Raw genomic sequence first — 22,046 nt, 5'->3', positions numbered from 1 at the left:
AAGTGTTCTGCTAGCCTTAGCTAAGCTAATTCATTTCGTATGCTCCTAGAGACATGGGGGCTGTTTTTCACAGCCTTTACTGACAGCGGTGGTGTCAACCGTCCACTTTGAACAAAACCTCAAATCCAGAGTTCATTGTGTATTAAGGTAAGGCTATTTAAGGACTTCAAAGTCACATCTTTTACATCCAAATGGTCGTTCTTGAGGTGTAAGACTTCTGTTTACTTCTTGCGCATCATCGCTGCTGCTAGTTTAGTTAGCCGAGGTACGTGTCTTTAAAGATCTCTCACTGAGAAAGCCAGGCTCAGCAGTCAGCGTTCTTCAACAGCGATGTCAGTTTCATTGGTGGATTATGAGGTAAAACATGGGTTTTTTGAAATGGATAATTAGGTCATTACGGTTCTGCCGTTGCCAAGGTAATTTTTGTGTGCGTTCAGGCTAATATATATAGCTAACTTGGCTAACATCAATGAATTTCGCAATGAAACTAACTCAGTCAGGCTAAGCGATAAATATGTTTCACCTTAATTTTGTTTCTCATTGTTCTCGTTTGCTAGTTCCTTTTATGTGTTTGTTCTTGACAACCTGTCGAGGGACAGGTGAAGTGGATATTACTCAGCCATTTACAATACATTGTAATATTATTGATTATTAGAAAACACTGATACTATTCATAGTATACAAATCATTACGTGTTTTTAAATTTAATGTGAAATACCAAGAGTATAATTAAATGTATTTACCGGTAGTCAGAAATAATTTCCACAGTTTTGAAGGCAGTTTTTAATGCTTCAGATTTACTTTTAATGATCATACTTCTATGCTCACTTTAATGTATTCAAGTCCATCTCATTAATAGTCTCTTATACTTTTTAATGGATTCATTTATGGGATGGTTGAGGGTTTATCTAAACAATGCAGGGATCTCCTTGAGAGAACAAAGGAAAAAAAAAACCCTCTATATTTGTCTGATCGTGACTCACAGCTGCACTCATTAAACTGCTCACCGGCCCTTCATGGCCATTGTTGTCATGTTCCCTCAGCTGCCAGGTCAGTCCTGAAGATGGAGTCCATGCTGAACAAACTGAAAAGCACCGTTACCAAGGTAACGGCGGATGTCACCAGTGCCGTTATGGGGAATCCAGTGACACGGGAGTTCGAGGTTGGGAAGCATATTGCAAGCGGAGGTCCTGGGCTGTGCTGGAGGATTTATAACGGCACTAAGAAATCCACCAAACAGGTTTGTGGTCTCCTTTATCACAGTTTGCTCTAGACTAGAATAGACAAATTAGTAGATGTAGCATCAAAGAGCGACACTCAGGATATTTTTTAAAGAATCAATATGTATATACTGTTGACATCATTGTTTGCTCTTCCTCAGGAGGTGGCAGTGTTTGTGTTTGATAAGAAGATGATTGACAAGTATCAGAAGTTTGATAAGGACCAAATAATTGACTCGTTGAAAAAAGGGGTGCAACAGCTGACGAGACTGCGTCATCCCCGTCTCTTGACAGTGCAGCATCCTCTGGAAGAATCAAGGTGATAAAACCAAACTGAGACTATGTGGGTTTTTTCTTTTTTGGCTGTTGTGTAACAAAGGCTTCCTGTTTTTCTTTTGCCATTGGTGTGTGAGCATGAGTCTGTCGAAGGGGTTACTTAAGGGTAAAGACCCACTCCAGTGAAAATTGTGTTTTTAACGTGTTTTTGTGACATTTTTCTGATTGTGGAGGACATATTTAAAGAAAATCGAGCTTAAAATTGCATTTCTGAGTATTTCTTTATTTTTGTTGAGAATCAGGAGCTGATGAAGAAACGCCATTTATAAAAGGGCTTACTTGTTATGTAGAAAATCTGCTGGGTGGGCCACAAGCTCCCTGCTCTGCTCCATTCTGAACCATCCACTTGTAGACGACTCCATGTACGTCCTCTCTTTCCTTGTCCAAGCTGGCATCTGGCACAAAACTGTATGGCTGGATACCTCCAGTATTGCTCGCCATTTTTGTTTGCCCCCTAATGCTATGTTGGGGGTGTGAGGGGCTGTAAGCTTGCAGGAGAGAATGTAAACAAAAGAATGATGGGAAATGATGGCAGGCTTACTCCATGCCAGCGGTCCCGCCCACAACTCAGGCAAATTTCTGGTGAACTACTGCTGCTCTGCAGAAACTATGCCCTATGGTTGGGGTTTTGAGGGGTTGTAAGCTACTGGGCGCACATGTAAACAGAGAGGAGAGGAAGGGGGTGGTTAGCGCCACACCAACGGTCCTGCCCATAACTCTGAAGTGAATTTTTGATGAACTCCTGCCGCCCTGCAGAAACTATGTCCTAGAAAACTACCCTTTTTGGCTAAAAACAGCATAATTATAATTAAAAGAGGACTAGAAATGCTTTTAAAATAGATCAAAATATGATTGGAGTGGGTCTTTAAGGCTGTCTGTTGCTTACTTTTTTTATTCAAACAGCTCAAGGTTAAAATTATTGTTTAAAACCTTTTGCATTGTGTCTTTTTTCAAGAATAAGTCTGGATTAAAATTCAGATGTTTTTTCTTTCAAATGACACTGATGCCCTTTCCTCTTCTGGCCCTCAGAGACTGCCTGGCATTCTGCACAGAGCCAGTGTTTGCCAGTCTGTCTAATGTGTTGGGCCAATGGGACAACCTGCCTAGCCCCGTGCCCAAAGACATCAAGGAATACAAACTTTATGACGTGGAAACCAAGTACGGCTTGTTACAGGTTAGAAACCCTCTTTTTTATTATTACGTAGCTTCTTCCAGAATATCATGTCTACAAAAAAGTTAGCATTTCCTCCTAGTATAGTTGTTTAGCAGGTTTTTTCATTATGTTGGCCCCTCCTGCAGACATATATGTTAATTTGCTGCTTTTCTTCTCTTAACCAGTTAAACCAGATGCTGTTTAACAGGCTTTTATGCCAAATAGATTTCACTCCAGCTAAATATATATTTATTCCATCGTTCCCCTCTTGTCTCTTTCATAAATATTTGTTTGCTTTTCTCCTAATAAATATTTGTATAGCTTGCAGTTTGATGCATTTGTAGTTTTGTTTTTTTAAATAAATTTAAACATTTCTTCTCTCTTTTCAGATCTCAGAGGGTTTATCTTTCCTCCACAGTGGGGTCAAAATGGTTCATGGCAACCTATGTCCAGAGAATATCATCCTTAATAAAAGTGGAGCCTGGAAGATCATGGGCTTTGACTTCAGCATCTCCTCCACCAACCCTTCAGATGCTGAGGTAAGAGTGCATGTTAATCCACTCTTCCTGGATTTGTAAATCTCATTTTTTTAAAAACTCTTTTTATTTTATTTCCTACTTAATGTTTTCAGCCAAAGTACACGTGCAAAGAGTGGGAACCCAACCTTCCTCCACTCTGCCTCCCCAACCCAGAGTATCTGGCTCCTGAGTACATACTTTCTGTTAGTTGTGACTCCGCCTCTGACATGTACTCTCTGGGGGTCGTCATGCACGCCGTTTTTAATGAGGGCAAGCCCGTCTTCCAAGTAAACAAGCATGACATTTTTAAGAGCTTCAGCCGGCAGTTGGACCAGGTGAGTAGAGAGGTGTGGCTTTTGTCGCATTACCAGATTAAAGCAGAAGTTTGTAAATGTCACCTAACTAGTTTCCTATTTTGCTGTATAAATTCCTACCCCGATCATCTATGCTGTTTTTAGCTAAATAAAAATACGGTTGGTTTTTTTGGACATAGTTTCTGCAGAGCGACAGGAGTTCATCAGAAATTTGCTTCTGAGTTGTGGGTGGGACCATAAGTTTGATAGAACACCCCCCCCCCCCCCCCCCCTTCCCCTTCCTGTTGTTGAGAGTTTGGAGCAGGGAGCTTGTGGCCCACCCAGCTTAAATTCTATCCCAAAAATGCAATTATTTTCAAACGCTTTTTTCGTCAGCTCCTGATTCACAATGATTTTAATGAAGAAATACTCAGAAATGCCTTTTTGACCTTAATTTTCTTCATATTAATCCTCCATCAGAAAAATGCCACAAGAACATGTTAAAAACACAGAAATCAACAATATCCGTTATATATTTAATAAGAGACAGTTTTAGGGAGTCATAAAAATAGTAAATTTCCTTTTTTTTTCTTCAACTCCAGTCATTTATATATTTATATCAATTCTGTTACATCACAGTTAAGTAGCATGAGTCCAACAGTGCTCGGCAAAATTCCCGAGGAGGTGCGAGAGCATGCGAAGATGCTGCTGAGTGTCACGCCAAACGTCCGGCCAGATGCAGACCAGATAACCAAGGTTTGGCCCGTCATTTATGAGCACGCACATAGTTGACTCCCGTTTATGCTTCTCTGAGACTCCACCCTCTCGTTTCTGCGGAACATCTAGATCCCTTTCTTTGATGATGTTGGCGCAGTCACTCTGCAGTACTTCGACTCCCTTTTCCAGAGGGACAACCTGCAAAAGTCCCAGTTCTACAAAGGTCTCCCAAAAGTTCTGCCCAAACTACCAAAGGTAAAAGGGATTGCTTATTAAGATCCAAAGTAAATGTACATTATTGCCTTTTTTTTTCTACGTTTGCTTTTTCTCTTCTCTTCTGTCATCAGAGAGTGGTGGTGTACCGAATCTTACCAGCGTTGACTTCTGAGTTTGTCAATCCAGACATGGTTCCCTTTGTGCTGCCAAATGTGCTGCTGATCGCAGAGGAGTGCACTAAGGAGGAATATGTGCGCCTCATCATGCCCGACCTCTCGCCTGTCTTCAAGCTGCAGGAGCCGGTCCAGGTGAATATGTTTGTGCAGGATTTGCTGCATGTGCCTGCACCCACAACGCCTTTTCTTTATGGTTTTTTTGAGGTGCTGAACTCGTTGATTATGCGTTTGTTTTGTGATGATGGAAAATGAGCTGAACTTAACATCACTAAAGAGCATGTTGTTGTTTCTCTGTATTTTTCTTCCCATGCCTCTTCAGGCTAGTAATATGGTGAGTGGGTTAGTTTGTGTGGCATGTGAGCTGGTATTTGTCATGTTGCTTTGCTACTAGCATCCGTCTGTTTTAAACATTTCCGTAATCTGTCTTGACTCCCCTAACACCACCCTCCTGTTGCGTATTTGCTGATGTTTTGTTGCTTTTTTTTTAGTTTATCTTCTTTTCTTAACATTGTTTATGCTGTATAGATCTTGCTGATATTCCTGCAAAAAATGGACCTTCTTCTGACAAAAACTCCACCAGAGGACATCAAGAACAGCGTGCTGCCGATGGTCTACAGAGCCGTGGAGGCTCCTTCAATACAAATCCAGGTGAAGATCGCTGCAATTGTGTTATAAAACCCCATTGAAGTCCCACTCTGATGATCTTTTGATCAATTTTCAAAGCGTCCCCAGTTGCCTTTCTAGGACAATTTTTGCAAAGCGGCAGTAGTTTATTCCTAGTTTTATTTATTTATTTGAATAGGGGGGACAGCACATATTAATAAACATTTCTGTCAATATGCCAGAGTTAGCCAAAGGGCTATTTTTCATCTGCAGTAATTACCCTCTGATTTGTGGGCGGGACTATTGACGCGGAGTAAGCCCGACTCTACTTCCCGTCATCCATCTGTTTACACTCTCCCCTTCTAGCGTCCAGCCTCTCACAACCCCAACATAACATTACCAGTGCAACAAAAATGGCGAGCAATATTGGATCGATCCAGCCGTACAGTTTTAAGCCCGATGCCAGCTCAGATGAGTAAAAAACAAAGACGTAACTGAATCTATTTGTCTGCAAGTGGATGCATCAGAATGGAGCGGAGCACAGAGCTTGTGGTTTGCTGTTGAAGGACCGACGTATTTTTCTTTTTATATGTCCTCCCTAATGAAATAATGTCGACTTGTACAAGTTAAAAACACTATTTTCATTGGGAAGTTTGGCAACATACAAATCTACAGAGTTATTATTTCAAAACAGTGATCCTCCTCATAATATGGTTCAAATTTCACAGCCTTGCAGTTGTGCCAATTTTCTTTGGTCTTTTTTAACAGCACATTATGTTATAATAATAATAATAATAATGGATTGGATTTATCTGCGCTTTTCAAGACACCCAAAGCGCTTACATTATGTCCATTATTCATTCACTCCTCATTCATACTTGGTGATGGTAAGCTACGGTTGTAGCCACAGCTGCCCTGGGGCGGACTGACAGAGGCGTGGCTGCCATTTCGCGCCTACGGTCCCTCTGACCATCACCGGGATCATTCATGCGCATTCACACACCAGTGGAGCCACACTGGAGGCAAGGAGGGTGAAGTGTCTTGCCCAAGGACACAACGACATTTTGGCTGGTGGGAGCGGGGATCGAACCGCCAACCCTTCGATCATTGGACGACCCGCTCAACCACCTGAGCCACTGTCGCCCCAAATGTTCTGTTTTCTGATCCGCCAAAGACCATTTTCAGTTTCCTCCATGCCCTGTCTCCTGTCCAGAATGTGTCCATCTTCCAAAATCTATGTAAACATTTGCTCGCGTGCAGATTTTTGGTTTCATTCTACATTACTGGACTTACCAGTACTTTTCTATCGTAAAAAAATAATGCTGATTTATTTGGATTTTGCTTACTGTGGGTTAATTTTGGAACATAACTCCCATGATAGACGAGGGACCACTGTAGAGTTACAATCATTCATCATGTAATTTATAAGGTGCTTTTAGTTGCCACACTGTTGTGCTGTTTTCTCCTTTTGGTGTTTGTAACATTTGAACAGTCGTACAGGAGCTGTCATATTTCAAATCCTCTCATCTTTTGCCGAGCAGGAGCTGTGCTTGAACATCATTCCATCCTTTGCAAACCTGATAGACTATCCCTCCATGAAGAATTCCCTCATCCCCCGGATCAAATCAGCCTGCCTCCAGACCTCCTCTCTTGCTGTGAGTCATACTTCCTGATGTGTCCTTGTGTAGTCCTCTGTGTTTCTCTTCCCACCTAAAATATCAAATCTTTTAACAGTGTATATTTCTATTAACCAATATTTCAATTTTGTGGTTTTCTTTTTGCAGGTGCGAGTGAACTCTTTGGTGTGTTTGGGGAAGATATTGGAATATCTGGACAAATGGTTTGTCATTGATGAGATCCTGCCCTTCCTACAACAAATCCCTTCTAGAGAACCTGCTGTTCTCATGGGCATTTTAGGTAAACAAACCCTAAAAATCAGTTTTATTATTAAGAATGTTTGTTTTCTTGAATAAAACTTGTTTGACTTGCTCCTTTTTTGTTTGTTTTTAGGAATCTATAAGTGCACCTTTAGCCACAAGAAACTTGGCATCCCCAAAGAGCATCTGGCCACTAAAAGTTTGCCTCACCTGGTCTCCCTTAGTATAGATAATAACCTCAATCTTAACCAGGTACAACACAGATAAACAGCTTTAATATTTGTGATTACCGTACCTCTACAGTTTTCTGTTTGTTTAATTTTAGTATTTAAACATTTCAGTTTAATTCCTTCATGGTGGTTATCCGCGAGATGCTGAACCGCATGGAGGCTGAACACAAGACCAAGCTGGAGCAGCTGCATGCCATGCAGGAGCAGCAGAGGTGTCTGTCTCAAACTGATTCACTCATTCTTTAAAACGAAAACTGTCATAAAGGGTTATGGGATTTGTTGTTTTTTCTCTCCAATTACTTCAATGTTTGAGATAACACAAATTAATAACGGTTGATAGATTCCAGTTAAGAATACTGCCGAACTACTGAATCAATTTGGTTTTAATTATTAATTTCACATATTCAACACAAGTCAATTAAAAATCAGTTTCAGATGCTCAATTTCTATTTAAAATTGAAAGTAGCAGGAAAGAAATCCACTTCTTATAACTTAAATAGTGTTTGTTATCATGGCTAACAAACAGGTATTTTGGCAGACTCACAAAAAGTAAAACATATCTATCACTAACTGGACAAGTAAGACACCAGAGCATTAAACTTCATCAAAAGTCTGGCAAGATTATTACAATACAACAAAATAACAACATTCAACTAAATGATATAAAACATTCAAATTCAGAATTTGTTTATTTCAGTAAATATTTTGTGATTTTTACCAACCTTGCATCTGACTTCATTCTGTTTTACTTTGTCCGACAGGAGTCTTAATATCTCAAATCCACTGAATCAATCAGAAGAAATCAAGAGCCCCCCTAGTTCTGGTAACCAGGTAAGAGGATGGGAAGCTGCACTCACTGACTGCAATAAAAAGGTTTTCTGTCACTGATTCCAATCCGTCCATGTCAGATTGATGACATCTTTGGGAGCTCGGGTGTGAATGGAAAAGAAAATGGGTCTGCTGCCCCCACCTCACAGCCTAATCGAGTAGGCAGCCGACATTAAGCAGCTTTATCTCTTTGTTAGGAAGCGTTGTCTAAACTAGTCTGCTTTGGATGGTAGGTGTCTCTGACTCTGGAGGAGAAGCAGAGGTTGGCCAAGGAGCAGGAGCAGGCAGCTAAACTAAGGAGCCAGCAGCCGTTGGCGCCACAGGCGGTCAAAGCCGCCTCCACCTCTAGCTCACAGGTGAGATCTAAAATAAAATAAAAAAACGTTCCTCAAAACGCTAATGACATTAGACGATTAATCAGCTGTTTCTGTTGCAGACCAAGGATCTGACCAGCAGCCTTTTCAACAGCATGACGGCAATAGACAACTTGTCCTTGGCCAACACGGTGCGGCCCGCTCCAGTGCCAGGTCCCACCATGCCTGCCTTCCCCTCTGCTACTCCCGTGGTTGGATCCATGGGCCCCCCCGTCCCCAATGGTTTCAACCCGACTTTGGGCTTCCAGACTGGAGGTATGGGAATGGGCATGCGGCCCTCGGGCCCCAACCTCTACAGCGGAATGGCGGCCACAACCAGCACCCCGAACTTCGGAGCCCTGGCGCATAACCAAGGACCATCTGGGTCCATGAGCAAAGCTCCAGACATGTCCGCTTTGGACAACCTTTTTACACCCAGCAAGCCCAAAGTTCCTCTCAACCAAATGGGCCCCAAAGCTCCTCCTGGAAACGGCAGCCCATGGCTCAGTCAGTTCGGTGCAACCCAGAGCCCTCAGACTCAGATGCAGAATGTGCCAGTAGGTATGGGAGGGGCGTCTAGTGGCTTTGGGATGCAAGCAAACCCTTTCTTCAGCCCGCAGAACTTTTCTCAACCAGCTGCTGCTCCTGCCATGAACCAGGCTGGGGTCAAACACAGTGCATCTGCGAACAATGACCTGAAGGACTTGTTTGGCTAAAGAATGTTGAGTCGATGACCACGGACAGAAGAGCTTTGCCGTCTCCCAGAACAAAAGTGGAGAACAGGCTGTCTGTTTAGTATTTTAAACTTCACTTGAATATAAAGTCTTGTACTCACAGCCTGCTGGCAACTGAACCTTCACCCAAATTCCATTTCTACTTGACCAAGAGGGACAGACGCTTCTTCTATGCTGTGTTCTTTAAAGGCTGGGGGTTTCCTACTCTTTTCTACTTTACATTCTTGCAAGTCCAGATGAGTTGAATTGAGCTTAAGTTATTTTTAGTTTTAAAAGACGTTTAATTTTACAGAAAAACATCTAGCATCTTCATTTCCTAGTCTGCTCCTTTTTTAGCTACCCTGCTCTGTAGAATCTGCTGCATGCAAAGAGATCAGAGGCTTCAAAACAGATCACCCCGACGGTCTAAATCCAAAGGGACTTGAAAAGTAGCTTTGACTAAACGGGAATCAATGATTTACATCCTGAGGGTGAATCTGAAGCAGTTACAGAATAAATACAACAAAATCGCACTGTTTATCTCCATGGCAACTCATCTTCCCCAACATCAGGACCTTTTTTTTTCTTGTTTGAAAATTCCCTTCTTATCATTCAATTTCTTCATTTAGAGTTCTATAAAGAAACGTTAATTTTAGAATTTGCCAATAATCAAACCAAATAGATTTGTTTTCTTTTTTTCTGCATGAAGAACTGCAGATGAAGGTAGTAGAGGGTGATGCGTGCAGCGGCTGTTACAGCTGTGATGCTCATGCCAGCACCTGCACTGTTTGTTGTGCCTTACAAAGGTACGTGCATAGAAGTAGACACAGGGATTTGTTACTCTTTTTGTGAAATTAGCTGCTTTTTTTTTTTTTTTTTTTTTTTTTTTTGCAGGTTTTGTAATAAATTAAATATTTAAATTTATTTTACTCTTGAAAGTAATAATTCTAGTTGATTACTTTGAAGATATGTTTTATGTATTCATCTGCTAAATTTATGGAATTCAAGTCAACACAAAATGTGAACATCTAGTGTGTTTCTTATGTTCCTGTGTAAACGGTAAAGAGGCCTTAAATGAGTCCAGTGCAATAAATCTGAGGAATCGATGGACTAAAATTACTCTGCAAGTCCTTTTTTTTAACTATCAACTCAATAATAGTTTCAAAAATCCATCAAATTAGCTTTTAGTGATCGTTTGGTGTAAATTTGAAGTTTTTTTTAATTTTAGATGCACCTTGCTCACGCCGTTTCTGCTGATGACTGTTGTCAACAACATGGATTGTAAAGTGTTTTTTTTTTGTTTTTTTTTTGCCTCACGGAAATCTGCTTGCTGTCCATTCACTCGTTCATGACGTCACCAGACTAGAAATGTGTTGTCTGTGGAGGATTTTCGATCAACGTGAGCGCGTTTCGACTTCATCAGAGCCTTTGTCGCATATTTTGACCTCAAAGCTGAAAACTGATTCCTATTCTTCTACTGGAACATTTGTATTCTGCTGTCATGTTTGTGAAGTGTGAGCTTTGTTTTATGTGTGAAGATTCTGGTTTCTAAGGTGGTTCACTGAAGATCTGTACATATATATATATATATAAAAAGTACACAATAAAATATTCCATAGAAAATTGTCTTTATTCGTTAGATTGATCACACCTAATAGGAACTTTTATTTACAAAGGGGAGAAAAATCATGACAAATACATCTATTTATGTAGTCAAATAGACCTATGAATGAATTATTTTACATTTTAATTTGAGAGAAATATCAGTGTTTCTGGTTAAAACAGCAAAAATATACATAGTTTAGATAAAGATTTAAATTAGATTGTTTCATCGTGTGTTAGATATTAAAGTAACTTAAGCTGTAAATGCACCAAACGAGTAGAGATCTTGTTTATAAAGGAAATATTAGGGTTTTGAGACAGGACGTTCATCCTCTCATTCACTGCTGAGTTCTTCTCCCAGCTCTGCCCGTGTTTGTGGACAGGTTCCTCTGAGTCATGGCCACAAAAACACATGATTTAGTGCAGATGTTAAAAAAAAAAATCAAAGTTTCAATACTTTCAAAAATGTCCGTTTGAAGCTGAAGTCCGTGGTGTCAAAAGTCAGCTGGAGTTCAATGTCCTGACTGGAAATGCTACACGGGTTTTCCTACAATGAAGGAGATTTATCCACATTAGAGAAATGTTGGATGTATATATATATATATATTTCTTTATTGGACATTTATTTATTTTTCCCAACATCAAACAGAAGAAATAAATCCTGACCTGTTGCCTGGTTGTACTCTAGAGCCAGCAGTCCTCCTCACTGCTCTAGTTGTCCCAAAAACATGGTTGACTTGACACATTCCTGTGATAAAACATGGCATTAAACCTCTGACTATTAGAAAAGCAAACACGTTCATGCTGTGTGTGAACAATACTTGAAAAATCCAGTGTGTATGAGTATTTGTGGGTGGTGAAGTGGAGCTTGCCCTGTGGGTTCAGCTTGTATTCTCGTTCTATATCGGAGCTGTCGCATGAGCAGATCTGCACAAAAGCAAACAAAAACACAAACTGAGAAAAACGCCGTGCTACCACTTTGCTCTGGAGCATAAACTAAGTTCAGTTTACTTTCAATCAAATAATATGGATCATGTACAGAAGTGCAGTTATCCATTTTAATTTAGGTAGGTCCTGCGGCTGTCCCACAATAATTTCAAAGTTTCTTTTGGATGCCCCTGAGTCGTGTGTTTTGGTTTCATTTGTGGATTTTAAAAAATTTTCTGGCCCCATCCACTTTTCTTAATGGTTTCTCCCGCTATGATGTCCTCATTTTTTGGCCAAAATTCATTTTGAGAGGGTGTTACTTAAAAATTTTGTGGGTTTTTGAGTATGTGGCGGGGGAAATGTTTGAAAAGAAAAAATAAATTGTTAAGCAGTCTGGTCCTTGCAGTCCAGGAATATGGTAGAACATGAAGCACAGGATCAATGAGAAGGTATACATACGTACATGTGCCTGATATTCTGTCCACTGCCCCTGATCTCCCATAAACTCCCACTTAGAGCCTGGCGCAGACAGCTGAGTTGGCCCAGCCAGGACTGTGGTGGTGTAAAGTCTGCATCCAGGGACATGACAGGACTCTAAGCTTGCTTAAATTAATTTCTCCAAGAATCTTTTAGGAATGCATTCATGAAGGAATCTCACCCCGCAGTGTTGGAGGGGAATTTTGGACGCCTGCGAATATTCCTCTGCAAGCCTGTGACGAGGTTTTTTTGGGTCATAGCTAAAAGAAAAACACCATGATTTACTTGTACCAACAGTTATAACAAACATCCATGTCACTTACTGGAAAAATCCATTGAGTAGCCGTTGGAACCCACGGTAAACCTGAGGCTCCCCTGAGGATACAAAGTGAAGTGATGCTCGATGTCTTTACTGCTGATGGACGTGCCGGGGCCCTTAATGTGAGGAGAAATGAGTCAACTCTCTACAAAATCTGATAAACCAGAAGACCCTTCCTCACCTTGGATCCATATTCACACCACAGGTGGTCATCCCTGAAATACCAGCCCACTTCTTCTTCTTGGTCAGAAGGCAGGAGGCAGAGTCTCTGAACTCGGAAATCTTCATTCGATGTCTCCAATGTGTCAAAATCTATGAATATCTTTCTATAAAAAAGCAAAAGAATGAATAAAAAGCATTTGTTTCCTTTTAGTTTTTCCTACTCCGATCATTTTTTGATCTATTGTAAAAGCGTACCCAGTGGTCTTTTAGTTAGCATTATGCAGTTATTAGTTAAAATAAATATGAAAACTGTCGGGTTTTTTTAGGGCATAGTTTCTGCAGAGCGGCAGTAGTTCACCAGAAATTTGCTCGAGTTGTAGGTCAGACCGCTGGTAAGCCTGCCATCATTTCCCATCATTCTTTTGTTAACACCCTCTCCCGCTAGCGTACAGCCCCTCACGCCCCCTGATCTAACATTAGCTGTGCAACAAAAATGGCGAGCAATATTGGAGCTAATCAGCCGTACAGTTTTGAGCCAGATACTACACAGCTCACTCCATTGACTACTGTCTTTAAAATAATTTATGTCAATGTTTATGTTTTTGAGAATTTTGATTTACTTTAAATTAACCCTTGTGCTATCCTAGGCATTTTACCATTGGAAGTTGGGTCATCTAGACCCACTAGACAGTGCGCTGAACCTTTTTTCTTCAATGATTTGTGATCTTCACTGGTGTCCATGGATTACATGAAATCTTTCCACCTTTGTCATGGTTGGAGTAACACGTCAATGGTCATCTGGACCCCATAGGATAGCACAAGGGTTTTAACCAGAGTTTGTGAAGGATCTGATGAAAAGTTGAACTCTTCTGACCCCATGCTTGTGTTGATGGTAATTCCCTTGGCTCCAGGCTGGCAGTAGTGAGCCTCGATGACATGGTCGTTGTCGATCCTCTGCCACCGATTTTCAACCAGCAGCTGCCACTCAAAATACTTCATGCTACTACCTCTGTAACAAAAAAAAACCTTTTTACTCAAATACTGCCTTAGATTTGTCCTCACTGTTAGCTTTAATGATTTTCTTTGGCTGGATACAATTCTTCATTAAAATCTCTTGGAATATGAATTATGAAAAAAAAGAAAAGGTCAGATACAAATCACCAGTTCCAAAGCAGTAGCCTTCCTCTTTTTTACTGTACTGCTCGACATAAAAGCTAACGTACAAAACAAGGTAGGTTTACTTCAGCGAGTTGTGTGTGGACCAGCAGACTTACCATCATCTAGGGAAATTCCCCACAAAGTAAATCTAGTTGACGGGGTCAAAAAAAATGAACAGAATTCACTGTAATTCAGTTACTAATCCATAATCCACACGTTGGAGTCAGCTCACCCTTTTTTTTTTTGCTTTCAACCAATGCTTGACACACCCAGCTGGAATACAAAAGTCAGTCCAGAAAGACGAGCAATAAAAGTTGATTCTTTTCCTTCTCAGAAAAGGGAGCGCAGATTATCCTCGAGCATTACATACCAAACAAAAATAGACACGACCCAAATGCTCAACTATGCATTCCTTGTGAGGATGGTTCACTTTCTGTTTCGATTTTTGTTCTTGTCATGTGTTTTAACCCCCTTCGCCTCCATTACAGGCACACCAGAGTCAGCCTTAATGTATTTAATTATGAAAAATATGAAAAAAAAATTGCATTTTTGTGATGACAGATTGAGAAACACACAATCAGAGATCTATTCAAATCAGCTTTATTCATTTTAAAACAAAAGCAGAAAACAATCATTTTCAGTTTGACTGACATTTCCCCCTTTAAATCAAAGAAGCACATATAAAGGGGATAATTTGATTAAATGTTCAGAATAAATGTCTTTCACAGAAATCAAAAACCAAGAAAGACAATGATTGGGATTTTTCACTGCTACTATCTAAACGTGTGATTAGGGCAGCTTGTTTCTGTTAAACTTTGACTATATTAGTACAATGACCTTAGACAAGGGTGGAACATTGAGGTATTATTGGTAAACGGGACACTTTGGGGTAATTTTCAACTCATGAAGCATAAAGTGAAAATAAACCAACACCTTCAATTGGCACTTAAAGCGCCTGTACCATGTTATTCTTAAGCCTTTTATAGTAAACAATATTCATGTATATGATTATATATTACCTTTGGCAGACAAAAGAACACATCTTTTATTAAATATTTGTTATTTTCCTGAGTTATTTTCCAACGACTCAATTTCTGTTTTTGCTCCTTGTGGGTGTCGCCATTTCATGACGTCAAACCAGAGTCGGCCTCGGCAGTGTGTCTGCGTCTCGCCCACAAAACAAAAGCAAGCAACATCTGAACTTTTACAAAGATGGATGTGCATATAAAAGCAAAGAGTCTTTGCCAAACACCACCAGCTCTGTGGAGAGAGTGTGTTTGATTGGGGGCGGAGCTGGCAGCACAGACTCTTCCTGGAAGGGGCGGTTCTCACTTCTCTACATCACAATGTGAGAACCCGCTCGTCTCCGTGGGTTGGGAGGGGCTGGTGCTCAGAAAGCAGGTTTTTTAGAGGAATACTACGACATGTGTGAACGCATCAAAATACTACTTTGGGTTTCTTTTCGTGAGGAATGAACAGTACAATACAGATAAAAGCTCAAAGAATTGTTATTGCTGGATAAAGGCCCTTGAATTGAAAATCTACAGTATATTACATATAGTTTCATTACATGAAAAGAGACAGGGGCTGTGTCCGAATCTCCCCAACGACTCCCTAACCCCTAACCCCCCAATTCAGACACCACGTTCACTACTTTTTTTCTTCTTTTAAAAAAGAAAAAAAAAAAAGCAAATATGATGTCACCCATTTGCTGAAAACATTTTATAAAGACTATTTATGAATCTACTGTGTTCTGATGATCAAAACCTGGATAATTTATGAAAAAAATTAAAGTAAACAAATATTTTTCAAGTGACAAATCCTTCAAACTATGCATTATGGTCTATATTCTCCAATCTACTGAGCATCAATGCTCACCAGACTTTCGCAGAGACTTATGGGAAATTTCTTGGGCACTGGATTTTGGAATTGTAGATACGGTACAACATAAAAAGGCAAAAACGCCCTATATAATGCACTAAACAGTGAGGGAATTCGGACATAACCAGGATGGCTTACACACTTCTGTAAACAATTTCATATATGTTGGTAATTTTTTTCTTGGATTTAAAAATAAAAACACCTTCAGCACCTTTAAACATAAGTGCACAATTCTCTTTACCATTCAGAGATTCAAACATATCTTTAGAGGCAATTTGTTGAGCTCACATAAACATCAAAGCCAACGGTTATGTTGAACTGTATTCTGTAAGGGATAATGTGCATTATGAGAAATTAACGTAAGCCTGAACCGTCCAGCCTGAACTTTCATCTAAATAATAATCCAAACATTTGTTATGAAACCTTCAACAAAATTCGTCTTTCTTCTCATACCAACACACGCTGGATCTTGCGAGTACGCATAGTGTTGAGGTTGGTCTGAGTCATTGCTGAAAAAACAAACACAAACACTTGTTAACCCTTACATTTATACATCCTTCCTTATATAATCATCAAATCACATAAATGGAGAGCTTTATTTTTTTTTTTAGCAGTAGGGCGCTCGAGCTCTGATTGGAAGATTGCAGGTTGGATTCCCGCCTTGCCCGTGTTGAAGTGTCCTTGGGCAAGACACTGAACCCCACCTGGGGGGTATTCCAGAAAGCAGGTTATGCTAGCTACCACGGTAAGTTTGAGGCTAAGGAAGTTGATAACCTCAGTTTTCGGTTCCTGAAATGGAGGTATGTTTCAGGGTAGGTCATGTTGCCATGGCAACTCATGCTCTAAACATAATCTGGTCTGGAGCAGGTTTAGTTGAAGGTTAGTTTGTTTACAGAGAGGTGAAGCAGCATGGTGTGTCCATTTGAAGAGGATTTAGTGGATGAAGAAGCTCAGATAATACTTTTTCCACCATGAGAGGGTGATAAGATCACATATGGATGTTGGAAAATCAAACTTTTTTACTTTTTTCTAACATAGTTATTTGCTTCAGTTAAGATAAATCATTTGTTTGTTAAATCAGTTTAAAAATAACACGCAGTTTTCAGACAGTTATTTTACTTTCATTCAAATTAATTCAATTAAGTAGGTGTAACGTTGGTCCTGCTGTTGGATCAGCACCGCAAAGGATTGTGGGATACCATTTCCTTTGCCTATCTGGACGGAGTTTGGTTTAAGTGTGGGTTTTTGACCAAATGTGTTTAGTTGTTTAGCTGTTTTACTGTGTTGTGCCATGTTTTGCTGAGTTGTTTAGTCCTACTGTGCTTAGGTCTCTGCACCATGAGTGAGAGTGAAGGAGAGGATGATGAGTTTATATAGCACCCCTACTGACATTTACCATAATGACAATGATGGAAAATTCTTGAATGAATTTGTGCACAACATGCATTTTTTTCCCGTCCTTTTTATTGTTATAAAAATGAGCATATCTGCCGGCTCATACTTAGACATATGAGAGATCAATAATTATAATTAATTAAGGTGGAAAAAATATTAGTTGAATTGGAGTAATATGACATTTAGTTAGATAAATACATAAATTTGAGTTGTATAAACAATTATTGAGTTTTATAGACGTAGGAAATTAGGTTGATTAAATTTAACTCAATTATTTGTTACCATAGAAGTAATTCATTTAAGGTGGCAAAATTGGATAAGTTATATTTATATACATATATATGCCTCACAAGGAAAATGGAAATAAGATCAGAAACTCATGCGTTTACGTTCTCTGTTCTTCTACTACAAGCAGAAACTCTTTCTTTTGCTGATGCAGCCATGTTACTTTTTTGATGGACGTATAATCTTCATACGCCATCATTAAAAACCTCAGACTCCGTCTCACCGAAGTACAGCGCTTTCTTTTTTTCCACGCGTTTCCATGGTGACTCCAGAAATCGGCGATCCATTGAGAATGTCTTTATGTACTTAACATACCCGTGCATTAACCCAGGGTTACCAAGTCGAGCGTAATTACGCTAACTCATATCCGGTCTTTTGGAACCGACATACCCCGAGTAAGCAAGTTCAGGCGGATTTCAGCCAGAGTTCAGGGTTAAAGTCAGGCTAGTTTAAACATGCTTCCTGGAATACCCCCCTGGTGGAAGGTTGGTGCCAGTGTTCGGCAGCGGAGCCGCCATCAGTGTGTGAATGTGTGTGTGAATGTTTGATTTGGACTTTGACTGTAAAGCGCTTAGGGCCTTTGAGGAAGGTAGAAAAGCGCTATATAAGTATACGGCATTCACCATTTAGTTATTTACTTTCAAATAATGGATTTAAAGTAAAGCTAACCTCCTAAGTCCAGCTGGTAATCTTGTCCCTGTACTCTGAAGTTCATGCGGTCTCTAGGATTTTGCTGGTACCTTCTTTCAATGTCATCACTGCTTATGGAGCATGCAGTAGAGCCTGCCTGTTGAAACAGTGGATTTAAACAGCTATGAATCAACAAAATACCTCCACTAAAACCTGACTCCAAAGGTGTCCTACCCTAGATTTGAAAATGTGCCATTTTCCTGAGTCTCCTTTGAATTCCCACTGTGGCTTGGAGCCCAAATTAGGCCTGGAAAGCAATGAGGCTGCTTGGCCAGATCTAAAACAAACAAACAAACAAACAAACAAAAACCATAAAAGTTAGAGTTCTCATTAAATATTCAAATAAAGTTTTTGTCAGAAGTTAGACTCACAAGAAAAGAAAATAGACTCCGGATTTATGTGTGTGTAATTCTTGATTTGTAACTCATCAAATACATTTGGTGCGTAACTGTGTGTACTTGTAATTGTATATTCACGTGTACACTTGAATATCAAAAACCACAATTACACACAGATCATAGTTTAAAGTGCACAAGAGGTTGCTAGATTCCCTTCACATCTTCAGATTTCTGTGTAGATGATGCGTTTAAATGCTGCTAGAATGCTGGGTCATCAGAGTTTCCTTATCAGCTGATTTGACATTAGATTGAGAATAACATCTAGTAAAAACGTGACAATTTTTCCACTTTCATGAACATGATAATTAAGATTTAAAATTTGTCATAGATGTTTTTAAAACGCTCATTTTTTTCAAGATTTTCCTGAACTCATCGCTCTCTCTCGGCAGCGCCGCCCGACAGGCACAACAGAGAAGCTCTGATCCTCAATCGCTGGCAGGCAGCACCAGGTACTTCGACACCCATCGGTTACCATCTACTGCACACGAGAAACGAGTACTTTTTCATTTATTTTACCCTGGTGTCCCTTTAGGGGCTCCGTAGAAAAACCAAAAGTGTTTTAATTTAATTTAGAAGCTCAGTGTTATATTGTTTGGCACAGAAAGTCATTTTACTTTTATGCTGGGGCATTGAGGGAGGTTGGAGCCCAAATTGTACAGAGCACCTGATTGGCTGAGAACGTCCAGCTCGGGTTTAAATACTCCCACATCATCATCATGATTGGTTACTATATTTACTGATGTTTTAGAAATGATTTGGTATTAGATGCCCAGCTATAACATCTAACCCCCCCCCCCCCCCACACACACACACACACACACACTCACTGTTTGGTCATCTGCTGGTTTCTGAACAGCGGCCGTCGAGCGACTTTCCTCTTTTTGCTTTGACCAACTTGAAACATACCTGACAAAGGATGTAACAGGTTAAAGAAATGTACAGTATGATGGTGAATTCAATTCAACAAATGAAAAAGTTTCACCTCTGAATCTAATCTCCACTGTTTGACCGCCGATACTGAATGAGAAAGAGCCTGATGGGTTACTCTGGAACCTCTTCTCTATGTCAGAGCTCTTCACTGGACAGGGGTCGCCTGCTGAATTCTGACAACAACACAACAACCTTTATACAAATCTGGAGCTAATTTGAGTTTTAGTTAAAAATAATTCAGGTAAATTTAAAAACAAACAAATGGGGCAGTCCCTCACTTTTTCTCCATACTTGATCCACTTACGTCGCAGTAAGCAGTACCACGCCCACACAGTGTTACCGTCATCCAAACGCCTCACTCTCACATTCTTTCCATACACTGCAATCCTTCTAAAATCAATGCTCACAGCCCTGCAGAGACAAAACAAAGGAAAAATTAAAGTTGCACTATGATCAGCCTTTCAAACATTCTCAGTGGTCTTTTAATTATGATTTTTAGCCAAAATGTTGTTTTATGGGACATAGTTTCTGCAGAGGGGCAGTAGTTCATTAGAAATTCAACTCTGAGTTGTGGGCGGGACTTCTGCCGTGAGGTAAGCCCGCCCCTGCATCCCGACAGCCCTCTGTTTTACACGTTCTCCCACTCGCTTACAGCCTCTCATACCCCCCAACCTAACATTAGTGGTACAACAAACATGGTGATCAATATCTGAGCTATCCAGCAGTACCGTTTTGAGCCAGATGCCGGCTCGAACAGGGAAAAGAAAGATGTTAATGAGTCCCTTCATTTACAAGTGGATGCATCAGAATAGAGCAGAGCAAGGAGCTTGTGGCCCACTGGCTATAAAGCACCTACGTCACTGCTACAAATGTTTTTTTCAAACTGCATATTTTTGCCTGCTCCACATTCCCAACAACTTGAATAAAGACATAATAACAAAGAAAGCACTTGAATTTATATGCTCTCTCTTACCCATATTTTGTGTTGTAGATTTTTATACTTTTGGTGTGCGGCAGCGAGTACTGGGCCTCAAGGATGTGATCATTTTCAATGTCTTTCCAACCATTTCCACCATTTAGCTGCCACTGGTAGTATCGGCCGTCAGTAAGTTTTGGACCTGAATGCAAATAAAAAACTTAGACGTCCTAAATTTCAACATTTAGGTATACAAGAAGAAAGACACAACAGCAAAAACAAAGAGAACAATCTAAGCCATTTTAAAGCAACTAACCAATTATTGTACGAGACATCATAATAGAAAAACTTTCTTACAGCTTGTTGGTTCACTTTGAGATCTGCTTTTTCCAGAAGGAGCCCCGCCACCAACAGTGTGGTTAAGTCTACATTTGGATCCGTAGCGGCAGTTTCCTTTTACAAAATACTTGCAGATGTGCGAGTAGGAGCAGGCTTTCCCATTCTTGCAGTAACCTTTATTGTAATATTTGCAGGGTTTTATGTCCTTACCCTTAAAATATAAATTATATGTTTACCTCTTGTGCAAACAGAGTTAACGAGGAGTTTCTTGTGACTTTTCATCCTCTTTTCATTTTCTCAAAAAAACAAACAAAGTAAACATACCTGATTTCTGTCATCACTGTCAATCGAGTTTTTGTCACTGTCAATCGAGTATGTGTCACTGTCAGGCTCAGACTGATAAATATCACTCCCACTCAAATCATCAGCAGAATCTGGAAAATTAATCAAATAAAATTTCAAAGAACATGATTTTAGTTTCTTGTGGTGCAGAATGGAAAGAAGGTGAGTACATCAAATTTGTGTTTAATGTACACAATGGCTTTGTAAGACACCTAGAGGCCCCAGATATGCAGATTTACGGGGTCTCTGTCTAAATCATTTACTTTGCTGCCCCCTGCTGGTATAAATTAAACATCTAATCATTGTCGCTAAACAGTATCTTTTGTGAGAAATTCATTAAAACAAATATATATAACAACTACGATTAAGGTTTGAATATTTTTTATACTATAGAAATTTCCTGAGAAACTCAGAAACTAAAAGTTAGTCCAAGTTTTACGTTCTACGGACAAAAACGAAACTAAAATTGTTCACGTCAAAGTATTGATTGACAAAAAAAAACAACCCCGGATATTCTGATGATATTAATCTAATTCAATTTTTAATTTATTGCGGACTTATTTTTAAAATGATCATTTTATACTTTGTTTTATACTCAAATCATCTAGAGACATACTGAAATTAAACAAAAGACAACAAAGTTAAGTAAGAATATATGTTTACGTAAAAACGTATTCATTTTTTTCCAAAATAAATGTCATAAACAATTTAAAGGTTATTCAAAAGTCAAATTTAAAAGTGCATTACCGTAAGCAGTCGCCATCGCTGCTTTAAAAAAGACTTTCGATTTCCTTTCCACATGCCGTTTCTAAATGCCGTCTATGAATCTGACGGTGAGAAGGAAGCCCCGCCCACTTATAAACATGTGGTGGAAACAAGTCCAACAACACAACACAAAGAAAATAAAAACAAATAAAAAACAAAGCTTTTCTACCACATTATCCAAATCTTTTTTGCAACAATCTCCATATTTGACCAAAAAATAAAAATAA

At 39.7% G+C, this 22,046-nt stretch overlaps 3 protein-coding genes across 7 annotated transcripts; 1 reads left to right on the top strand and 2 right to left on the bottom strand.

Moving 5' to 3' along the window:
* Positions 1-10,849, top strand: scyl2 (SCY1 like pseudokinase 2). Of its 2 annotated transcripts, XM_011491169.3 has the most exons (19): positions 1-147; positions 1,044-1,240; positions 1,382-1,539; positions 2,586-2,730; positions 3,099-3,248; positions 3,341-3,562; positions 4,160-4,276; positions 4,367-4,492; positions 4,585-4,761; positions 4,949-4,960; positions 5,155-5,277; positions 6,774-6,887; positions 7,017-7,149; positions 7,243-7,361; positions 7,451-7,551; positions 8,101-8,170; positions 8,248-8,325; positions 8,401-8,523; positions 8,604-10,849. In XM_011491169.3, the coding sequence occupies exons 2-19, from the start codon at positions 1,064-1,066 to the stop codon at positions 9,234-9,236; spliced, it is 2,778 nt and encodes a 925-aa protein (XP_011489471.1). In that variant the 5' UTR covers positions 1-147; positions 1,044-1,063; the 3' UTR covers positions 9,237-10,849. The 2 variants fall into 2 exon arrangements, with proteins under 2 accessions (XP_011489471.1, XP_011489472.1); XM_011491170.3 differs by lacking the exon at positions 4,949-4,960.
* Positions 10,845-14,416, bottom strand: LOC101158157 (poly [ADP-ribose] polymerase 12). 4 transcript variants are annotated; one of them, XM_020714078.2, is made up of 10 exons: positions 14,111-14,412; positions 13,995-14,026; positions 13,595-13,729; positions 12,740-12,884; positions 12,563-12,674; positions 12,421-12,499; positions 12,226-12,331; positions 11,657-11,762; positions 11,502-11,583; positions 10,845-11,382 (listed from the first exon to the last, which is right to left on the bottom strand). In XM_020714078.2, the coding sequence occupies exons 3-10, from the start codon at positions 13,717-13,719 to the stop codon at positions 11,337-11,339; spliced, it is 801 nt and encodes a 266-aa protein (XP_020569737.1). In that variant the 5' UTR covers positions 13,720-13,729; positions 13,995-14,026; positions 14,111-14,412; the 3' UTR covers positions 10,845-11,336. The 4 variants fall into 4 exon arrangements, with proteins under 4 accessions (XP_020569737.1, XP_020569738.1, XP_011489469.1 ...); XM_020714079.2 differs by having other exon boundaries at positions 12,222-12,331; positions 13,995-14,416; XM_011491167.3 differs by having other exon boundaries at positions 13,995-14,412.
* Positions 14,417-15,593: 1,177 nt separating this feature from the next.
* LOC101157905 (poly [ADP-ribose] polymerase 12-like) lies at positions 15,594-21,904 on the bottom strand. Its single transcript, XM_004083174.4, has 10 exons — positions 21,802-21,904; positions 21,037-21,146; positions 20,731-20,923; positions 20,431-20,575; positions 19,736-19,868; positions 19,510-19,630; positions 19,355-19,433; positions 18,304-18,406; positions 18,109-18,226; positions 15,594-16,268 (listed from the first exon to the last, which is right to left on the bottom strand). Exons 1-10 carry the CDS (start codon positions 21,815-21,817, stop codon positions 16,207-16,209), a joined length of 1,080 nt encoding a protein of 359 aa, XP_004083222.1. The 5' UTR covers positions 21,818-21,904; the 3' UTR covers positions 15,594-16,206.
* Between the last annotated feature and the right edge of the window lie 142 nt (positions 21,905-22,046).

This window comes from Oryzias latipes, chromosome 23 (assembly GCF_002234675.1).
Source record: "Oryzias latipes chromosome 23, ASM223467v1".
Taxonomy (NCBI): Eukaryota; Metazoa; Chordata; class Actinopteri; order Beloniformes; family Adrianichthyidae; genus Oryzias; species Oryzias latipes.
The sequence above is the reverse complement of the archived record's forward strand: the minus strand, read 5'-3'. Positions and strand labels throughout refer to the sequence as shown.

Excerpts from the sequence above, each read along its gene's own strand:
- scyl2 (XM_011491169.3), top strand. The coding sequence starts at position 1,064 with ATGGAGTCCATGCTGAACAAACTGAAAAGCACCGTTACCAAGGTAACG. Across the intron at positions 5,278-6,773 it reads CTCCTTCAATACAAATCCAG|GAGCTGTGCTTGAACATCAT; the intron begins GTGAAGATCGCT and ends TTTGCCGAGCAG. Across the intron at positions 7,362-7,450 it reads ATAACCTCAATCTTAACCAG|TTTAATTCCTTCATGGTGGT; the intron begins GTACAACACAGA and ends TAAACATTTCAG.
- LOC101158157 (XM_011491167.3), bottom strand. The coding sequence starts at position 13,719 with ATGAAGTATTTTGAGTGGCAGCTGCTGGTTGAAAATCGGTGGCAGAGG. Across the intron at positions 12,675-12,739 it reads GGTGTGAATATGGATCCAAG|GGCCCCGGCACGTCCATCAG; the intron begins GTGAGGAAGGGT and ends CCTCACATTAAG. Across the intron at positions 12,500-12,562 it reads CTACTCAATGGATTTTTCCA|CTATGACCCAAAAAAACCTC; the intron begins GTAAGTGACATG and ends TTTTTCTTTTAG.
- LOC101157905 (XM_004083174.4), bottom strand. Across the intron at positions 20,576-20,730 it reads TCAAAGTGAACCAACAAGCT|GTCCAAAACTTACTGACGGC; the intron begins GTAAGAAAGTTT and ends ATTTGCATTCAG. Across the intron at positions 18,227-18,303 it reads GGCACATTTTCAAATCTAGG|GCAGGCTCTACTGCATGCTC; the intron begins GTAGGACACCTT and ends CTGTTTCAACAG.